Raw genomic sequence first — 9139 nt, forward strand, 5'->3', positions numbered from 1 at the left:
TTACTATTTCGAAGTTTTTTGTTAGGATCTCACTTCTTTTTACAAAGATAATTTGCATAGGGAATGACTTCAAATAATTTATAATATTATACTTTATACAGTAAAATATACAAAATGCTTTTTGCATATTTATCGTGCATAAACATCCGCAGTTTAGTAATAACAACCACAATTAACACCTTTCGAAGGAGAATATGTATGCATTTTTAATATTTCATGGTCAAGCTTGCTTTTCTACTCGTAAATTATCAACGGATACCCACGTTGTGCCCTTACCCTTTACCATACTCGTGTAATGACCATCGGCAACACTTTTACCATGGTGGAAAATCGCTGCCTTAAGTTTATAATAGTGATTTCTCATTTGTATTTTAGTAGTAGGTATTGCTTTGATGTAGAAATTTTCCACTTTTGTTGTTCCACTACTATTGCGATCGAACAAAAGTAATTTTGCAATAAGAATTTGTTTGCAAGCAGTTATGTTGACCTTCTTCATTATGTTTGTATTTGAACTATCACAATTATTGCAAGGATCTGTCAGATTTATCCATTCTGTGAAATTATGTTTTATTATTGTTGCGGATTGACTGTGTGGGTCGGCGGCGGATGCGCACAAAGTTACTGCGCAACCGCGCGACCGGCAGCATTCGGTGGCGAATGAGCTCCCGAGTCGGCTGGCCTATTGCTGAGTCAGATGTCAGCACCGTCCGGCGGCGATTTGGGTATCGATAATCGATTCTGGGATTGACCAATCAGGTTTGAATAGCGAGGCTTCCAGGTCGATATCCATCTCGCTCGCCCGACCGGCTGACGAAGGGGCCAGACGACTCGTGTCTCGTGTGTTGTGTGCTCTCTCTCTGCCGTACCGAATCCTTTTTTCGCGACGTCGTGCGTCTCTTGACCGGTCGTAAGAAAACGGTAACCGCAGCTGCGAAACCAGTTATTTCACTTACGTGAGAAACAATAATCAAGGACTGTTCAAGTTAGGTTATTAATTTAATCAATTTCTCTTTTCAAACCTTGTTTTGCTTACATAGTTAAGTTTTTTGTACAGTGACTTTTAACAACGAACCCGTTGGGTGAAATAAACACTATTAATTTCCAAAACTAATTTTCTCTAACTATTAGTACTGAACATTTTGGTCCTTCGAGCCGGATCCCGCGCTGCAGTCTTTCTAAAACTCCAAAGTGCAGTTCTTCGAACCGTTAGTGCTTCGAATCGCTCGTGTGAACAATGGCTGACCTTGTGGAAAACCAACGGCTTCTCGCGCAACGGATCTCCCGCGTTGTTCCAAATCTAAAGAAGCGAGGAAAGGCCAATCTCTCTCTTGGGATGCTGCGCACCGCTCACACTTCCATCTCTCAAATGTGGGCAGATTACACTCAGGGAGACGCTTCCATACTGACTGCTGCGAGAACAGAACCCAAGTTGAGGGAGAGTTCCTACATTAAACACGATGAATTCAGCGAAACGCAACTCATCTTTATGGAACAGGCTGGATCTCTCCTAGACATGATAGCCGCTCTCGAAGCCGGTCCGTCCGATGGGGAAAATTCAAATTCAACGTTGAAGGTCAGTGACGCCAGCTCCCTAAGGTCACGCGCGGTGCTGCCGAAAATAAACCTCCCAACGTTCGAGGGTCACTACAAGGACTGGCCATCGTTCCGAGACTTGTTTACATCTCTCATACGGAACGACCCAACGCTATCTAATGTGGAACTACTCCATTACCTAAAGAGTTGTTTGACAGGCGATGCAGCAGCCCTTCTCAAGAATGTCAAAACGACTTCGGACAACTTTGAGGTCGCCTGGAGCAAACTCGATAAGCGCTTCAGCAACCTCAGGCTCTTAGTGCAGGCACAAATTCGCACTCTCAACAGCTTAGCTCCGCTGAAGAGGGAGTCGGCTTCCGGGATGCGACGGCTATTCGACGGCACGTTCGACGTCATTGATGCGCTCAGCAACCTGGGCAGACCCGTCACTAACGCGACCGACTGGATCGTGGAACTGACCGTCGAACGCTGGGATCGCCAATCCCGTCGTGAGTGGGAAGATTCTTTAAATCAGTCGACTCAACCTCCAACGTTGGAACAACTGAAAACGTTCATGGAAGGGCGCATTCGCACCTGCGATGCGCTGGAGTCACCGCAACACGACGAGCCCTCAGAGTCCAAGAAGTTGCCAGGCAAGTCGATCAAGGTGCATTTGATATCCAAGGCTGGCTCGCAGGCCAAGAGCTGCAGTCTTTGTCAAGGGAGACACTACGTCCTTTTCTGCAGCCTCTACAAGGAGAAGACTCCCGCTGATCGAAGGGAGTCTGTTCGATCGCTCGGTTTGTGCTTTAATTGCCTAGGGAAACATTCTGTAAGCGAGTGCAAATCCAACAAGAGGTGTCAGAAGTGTGAAAGAAAACATCATACCACGCTCCATGATGCTGCCTCATCCTCCAAGGACCTCAATCGCACCGGAGCGTCGGTTCAGCAAATCTCTACACGCGTGAGTCAACTCACATCAGCTCTTCTAGGCACTGCGCGCGTTAGGATTTTCGACGCACAGGGACAGAACTGCATCTCGCGCTCGCTCATCGACCCTGGAAGTGAGGTTTCGCTAATCTCTGAGGCGCTGGCTCAAAGACTTCGCGTCAAGAGAAGCCACGCTCGCATTCCTCTTCTCGGCGTCGGAGGCGCAAGGGCGAGATTTACACGGGGAAAGACTACTCTCCTCATCGCTCCTCATTTCGGAGGGGAAGTGAGGTTCGAGGTTCCGGTTTACATTATTCCTGAACTCTCCCAGTACGGACCTCGCAACCAGCCTTCTCCTGCTGTGTGGTCGCACGTTCAAGGTCTAGCACTTGCCGATCCGGCATGTCATTTGGCAGATCCCATCGACGTTCTTCTTGGAGCTGACGCTTACAGCCTCATCCTTCGGGAGGGCGTTAAACGTGGACCGCCTAACGCTCCGGTAGCTCAGGAGACCGCTCTCGGTTGGATCCTCACTGGAGGGACAGTCACAGAGGCCGTTGATGAGTCCGGAAATCCTGCAGAGGTTCAGGTTCGTCACTGCAGTGTGGACAAGGAGCTCCTCGAATTCTTGACTAGGTTCTGGGAGCAAGAAGAAATCGAAGTCACGATACCTGAGACTGCGGACGATCGCCGGGCAGAGGAGCACTTCACTGAGACTCACCTTCGTCAGCCAGACGGCCGGTTTCTGGTACGACTGCCCTTCAGAAGCAACCCTGAGTGGGGAAACTCCCGTCGCATCGCGTGCAGAACACTGGAGTCCCTGAAGTCCAGGTTTCGCCGATCTGCAGGGTTCCAGCAAGCCTACGCGGAATTCATGGAGTCGTATGATAGTCTGGGGCACATGACGTCCTTGTCGCATCCTGTCTCGGGTGACGGATACTACCTTCCACACCACGGAGTATTTAGAGAAGCTGGCACTACGACCAAGTTGCGGGTGGTCTTCAATGGCTCAATGCCCTCCTCCAACGGAAGATCGCTTAACGAGTTCCTCCTGCGGGGTCCGAATCTACTGCCGAATCTCGCTGACGTTCTTCTGCGCTGGAGACGGTACGTATTCGTCTTCTCTGCTGACATCGAAAAGATGTATCGGCAGATCCTGGTTCACCCTGAGGACAGGAAATGGCAGCGGATCGTTTGGAAACCTACTCCAGACAGCACCGTGGTGGACTACGAACTCAACACCGTCACTTACGGCCTGGCTTGCGCTCCCTACTTGGCTATCAGATGTCTGCGCCAGCTCGCGGAGATGGAGGAGCAACGCTACCCCCGGGGGGCACAGATCATCAGGAGCGACATCTACGTTGACGACGTTCTCACCGGAGCTGATACACTGCCGGAGGCCATGTTGAGGCAGCAGGAGCTGCGGGAACTCCTCACGGCGGGCGGGTTTCCACTCCGCAAGTGGGCCTCCAATTCTAAGAGCCTCTTGGACGGACTCGCTTCTGACGAACTGAGAGGAGTTGTCGAATGGGACTCTCCGACTCTTCACAGTGTTCTCGGGATCAAATGGATTCCGTCTTCTGACTGCTTTCAGGTAACCACCACGTTGCCGCCCAGGAGCTCGGGATGTACTAAGCGCTCGGTCCTCAGCGGAACAGCTCAGCTATTCGACCCTCTTGGCTGGATGGCGCCTGTAACTATTGTGGCTAAGGTGCTCATTCAAACCTTGTGGCTGCTGAAGGCCGATTGGGACTCACCTCTGCCAGAAAGGGAGGCCTTACAGTGGCAACAGTTCCAGCGTCAGCTTCCTGCGCTGGAAAAACTTCAGGTCCCTCGATGGCTTGGCACTGGCCGCTTCTCACAATCCGTGGAGGTCCACGGGTTCGCTGACGCTTCGGAGCGCGCATACGCTGCTGTGGTCTACTCTCGCACCTTCAACAGCGAGGGAGCGGCAACGGTCTCCCTGATGGTCGCCAAGTCAAAGGTAGCTCCACTGAAGCGCGTTTCGCTGCCGAGACTGGAGCTCTGTGCAGCCCATTTGCTGGCCAAACTAGTAGAGCACACAACAAGAGTGCTCGAGTGGCAAGACGTGGACCTGCACCTGTGGTCGGATTCAACGGTGGCACTAAGCTGGATACAGGGGCACCCTTCTCGCTGGTCCACTTATGTCGCTAACAGAGTAGCGAAAATCCAAGGGTTACTTCCGCGGGCCAGATGGCATCACGTCCGAGGTTCAGAGAACCCAGCTGACTGCGCTTCCAGAGGTTTACTCCCGGCCGAGCTGTCTGCCTTCCAACTGTGGTGGCGGGGACCTGAGTGGCTCTCTTCCTTGGATCAATTTCCAGAGTCAATTTTACAGGAGGAGCCCCGCTACGATGCTGAGGAGCTGAATGTGCATCACATGACTCAACCACGGGAAAGCTCATCCAGCTCATTAATTAGGCGCTTCTCTAGTCTTACACGCCTGTTCAGGGTCCTTGCGTGGTGTCGGCGATGGCTGCCTGGATCGGAAAGGGAAATGTCAGTAATAACGGCTTCAGACGTGCACACAGTAAAGCTTACCCTTTTTCGCCTGGAGCAAGCGGCGGCCTTTTCTGAAGACATCCTCAATCTACAAAGGAATCAGCCCGTGGCCGCCAAGAGTCGGCTGATCAAACTGAATCCATTCCTGGACACGAGCGGGGTGCTGCGAGTCGGAGGCCGCATACAAGCGGCTAATCTTCCCTACGATCAAACGCATCCTGCTATACTCCCAGATGAATCTCCTCTGGCTAAGTTGTGGGTCGAAGCTGCTCACAAACGATGCCTGCACGGGGGGACACAGCTTACACTAGCTACACTGCGCCAGGAGTGCTGGATTCTCAGAGATCAGGAATTGATTATGCGGGACCTATACACCTCCGGGTCAGTCGGGGGCGTGGTCAGCAGAGTTCCAAGGGATACATCGCAGTCTTCATTTGTCTATCCACTAAAGCGGTGCACCTGGAGGCTGTGTCGGATGGGTCCACCGAAACCTTCTTGGCGGCTCTCAGACGGTTCATATCTCGGCGGGGTCGTTGTGCTGAGATCTGCAGCGACTGTGGTCGAAATTTCGTGGGAGCCAATCATGAACTGCGGGCCTTACTCAGGCAATCTGTTGATCGAGGAGGTGGCCCATTCGCTGCAGCCTCCAGGGAGGGCATCTCCTGGAAATTCAACCCCCCTTCAGCTCCGCACTTTGGGGGTATCTGGGAGGCTGCTGTCAAATCTGTGAAGCATCACCTTCGCAGAATCATCGGGGAACAGCGTCTTTCTTTTGAGGAGCTGACCACGCTACTGACTGGCATCGAGGCTTGCCTCAATTCTCGACCTTTGCAGCCATTAACTGACGACCCTGGGGATCCAGCAGCCCTAACTCCAGGGCACTTTCTGATAGGAGAACCACTCACCGCCATACCAGAGCCCAGCCTCGAGGACCTACCAGCAGCCAGGTTATCTAGGTGGCAGCTTATTCAGCAACTTCAGCAGCACTTTTGGAGGCGGTGGTCTCGGGAGTACTTGAACACACTTCAAACCAGGGGCAAATGGAAACAAAACAAGCACTTAATCAAGGCTGGATTTCTATGTCTTGTGAAAAACGAGCTTTTACCTCCCACTCAGTGGCCTCTTGCTCGTGTTGTTCGGGTGCACCCGGGACCAGACGGTTCCATTCGAGTAGCAACGGTGCGTACGTCCACTTCACATCTTCTCAGACCGGTGCACAAACTGATCCCTCTGTTTGCACCTGAAAACGAGGAGAAGAATGATGGAGGATCCTAGAGGCTGGACTCATTCTCTGCTCCTTGAATCGTAGTATAAGTTTTCGTAGTCTTAAGAACATTAGTATTATTAATCTCATTCGCTTAGAAATTTACTTAACCTCGAACTTCTTGTGTCGCGTATCGTCAAAGATTCACGTCACGTAGCTGTTAGCCAGTCACTTTAGGCTTAGACGTGATCACAATTTCACCAACTAATACCACTACACTTTTGTTCACACTTGTAAATTTAGTTTTCTTTTGCAGCACCAGTCCGTAAGGGCGTGGGTATGGGACTGCGTTGTGCGTCGCCGATTCATTCAGTCCGATCGGTGCAACCTTGTAACAACCATTCTGATTGGCCAGGACCAGGCACGATTTCGTCAATTGCTGACGAGGCGGGCGGGAATGTTGCGGATTGACTGTGTGGGTCGGCGGCGGATGCGCACAAAGTTACTGCGCAACCGCGCGACCGGCAGCATTCGGTGGCGAATGAGCTCCCGAGTCGGCTGGCCTATTGCTGAGTCAGATGTCAGCACCGTCCGGCGGCGATTTGGGTATCGATAATCGATTCTGGGATTGACCAATCAGGTTTGAATAGCGAGGCTTCCAGGTTGATATCCATCTCGCTCGCCCGACCGGCTGACGAAGGGGCCAGACGACTCGTGTCTCGTGTGTTGTGTGCTCTCTCTCTGCCGTACCGAATCCTTTTTTTCGCGACGTCGTGCGTCTCTTGACCGGTCGTAAGAAAACGGTAACCGCAGCTGCGAAACCAGTTATTTCACTTACGTGAGAAACAATAATCAAGGACTGTTCAAGTTAGGTTATTAATTTAATCAATTTCTCTTTTGAAACCTTGTTTTGCTTACATAGTTAAGTTTTTTGTACAGTGACTTTTAACAACGAACCCGTTGGGTGAAATAAACACTATTAATTTCCAAAACTAATTTTCTCTAACTATTAGTGCTGAACATTATGTTAGAAACTTCCGAACCTTTCAATGGTTCTGGAGTAAGTGCCGTGTCCCTTGACACAGTCCTCTTGCCAGAGAGTCAAAAGACACTCCCCACTCCGTGGCCAGAACTTTCAGAACGATGTCCTTATTATTCTCTAGACTCTGTCTTTCTTTCTAAACGTAAATAATCAATCCACCGACACTCAACTGCTGGGAGACCCAATATGGTCCTCAGCCATCAAGTGCCAGCAAGCCTATTCATGACCTCTGATAGTCGAAATCCTGGTCATAAAATCATTTACTCTGGGACGCCCTAAGGCTACCCCACCTCTGACATCGGTAAAAAAAAAGGTCCTGACGCTAACAATTATGTCTTGAAATTCAAATGATTTTTTTAACATCTTGGGCAGTGCAAGGGGTACCACACAATTTATACTGATAGTAGTACTTATATAATTATATTTGTTGTAATAAACATACATTTCTATCGTAATTTTTCTTCGAATATTTATTATATCAATATTTGAAATTTCTGTTCCATTATAGAAGAGAAATATATCAACTAGTTAATTACAAACTGAAAGCAGTTGAAACAATGAAATGATAATGTTTTAAATGAGAATTCTGGCTGCAATTTGTTAGAACATATTTCGCACAAGCATGGCACAAATTTTCAAAAACTTGTGCGAATGAAGATGCTTCTCCGTTCTATAACCTTCTACTACAGATAACCTCTCTGTCGGTGCGTCCGAAATGTCATTCGACACTTGGCAGGTTCCCTTTCCAATGACGGCCGGCGAGCCCTGCCGAATGACCCCAAGAGCCGACGAACGAAACATGTGTTAGTTTCTTTTGTATATGTATTATGTTGACGAAAATTTACCTGAAGAATAAGAATCATAAGAAGAATCAGAAGAAAAATCATACAATTTTCGACTAATCCATGACATAATATTACAATATCTCTGTCATAGGTTGACCGATTTTATTGAAGTTGGTCTTATTGGAAAGCTCAGATGCGGTTTACATAAGAAAAATACTTTTAAATTTAGAAAATATTGCCCGTGTGATGAGATATTAATGAAATAAGTTTCAGGTAGGGTTGAAATAGCCGATTCTCGAGTAAAGGTACACGGCAGTGACAGTCGACATATACAGATATACAAGGTTGATACTTCATGTACTTGGCGTCGAAATGCTACCGCGTCTCTAGATGTTATTTTCTTGAGTGTAGAAGGATTAAAAATTGAACAAAACACTTGTCTTTTAAGGAATTTATGAAAATTCGACGTATATGTTACTCTGATGCGAAAGAAACAACGAAAATATCGGTTTTTGATTTTTTTGACTATGGCACACCAAATCGAAAAATCTGAAAAAAATCAGAGATACTAATAACAACAATATGTATTTACTGTAAAAATATGATTGTAGTTCTGAGGTTGCTTGAATGTGAAATCCGCGTTTTTGGCACTTTTTGCGTTTTTTATTTTTCACGATTTCAGTTATAGATTTAAAAATCTCAAAAAATTCTACAACACGTATTTTGGTGTCAGAAATATCTCTGATTTTTTTCGAATTTTTTATTTGATAGAGTTCGATTACTATCCCCCCAGGTTGTGATAGAGGGTTGAAAATTGACACAAACTAGTTTTTTGCGATAAACTATCGAATGACCAATCGTAAGTCAAATTTGGTTTGGGGGCACCTGTGACCTTCAGCTAGGCCCTTTAGATATGTTGTAGTCTTTAATGATGTTTAAATGTTTTCAAAATTTTGAAAAATCCTTCTATGTACGTTTAAATATTACTAAATACTACAACATATCTGAATTTAAACAAAATCCGAGATGTTACTCCAAAAAAAGTGTCCGAGTTCCTGTGAAATGACTTCTATAAAAGTATGGACTGTTAACGTCAACTTCAGGTTGCCTGTCAAGATCGTC

The 9139-nt window shown here is 47.8% G+C and overlaps 1 protein-coding gene across 1 annotated transcript; it reads left to right on the forward strand.

Annotated features, from left to right (window-relative positions):
* Positions 1–1234: 1234 nt before the first annotated feature.
* Positions 1235–6261, forward strand: LOC143180421 (uncharacterized). The gene is made up of 2 exons (XM_076380140.1): positions 1235–5241; positions 5298–6261. The coding sequence occupies exons 1-2, from the start codon at positions 1235–1237 to the stop codon at positions 6259–6261; spliced, it is 4971 nt and encodes a 1656-aa protein (XP_076236255.1).
* The last annotated feature ends 2878 nt before the right edge of the window (positions 6262–9139 follow it).

This window comes from Calliopsis andreniformis, chromosome 1, assembly GCF_051401765.1.
Source record: "Calliopsis andreniformis isolate RMS-2024a chromosome 1, iyCalAndr_principal, whole genome shotgun sequence".
NCBI classification, from domain to species: domain Eukaryota; kingdom Metazoa; phylum Arthropoda; class Insecta; order Hymenoptera; family Andrenidae; genus Calliopsis; species Calliopsis andreniformis.

Bases quoted from the DNA above. Each gene is read 5' to 3' on its own strand.
- LOC143180421 (XM_076380140.1), top strand. From the start codon at position 1,235: ATGGCTGACCTTGTGGAAAACCAACGGCTTCTCGCGCAACGGATCTCC. The intron at 5,242-5,297 runs GTGGGTCGAAGC...AGCTTACACTAG, and splicing joins GAATCTCCTCTGGCTAAGTT to CTACACTGCGCCAGGAGTGC.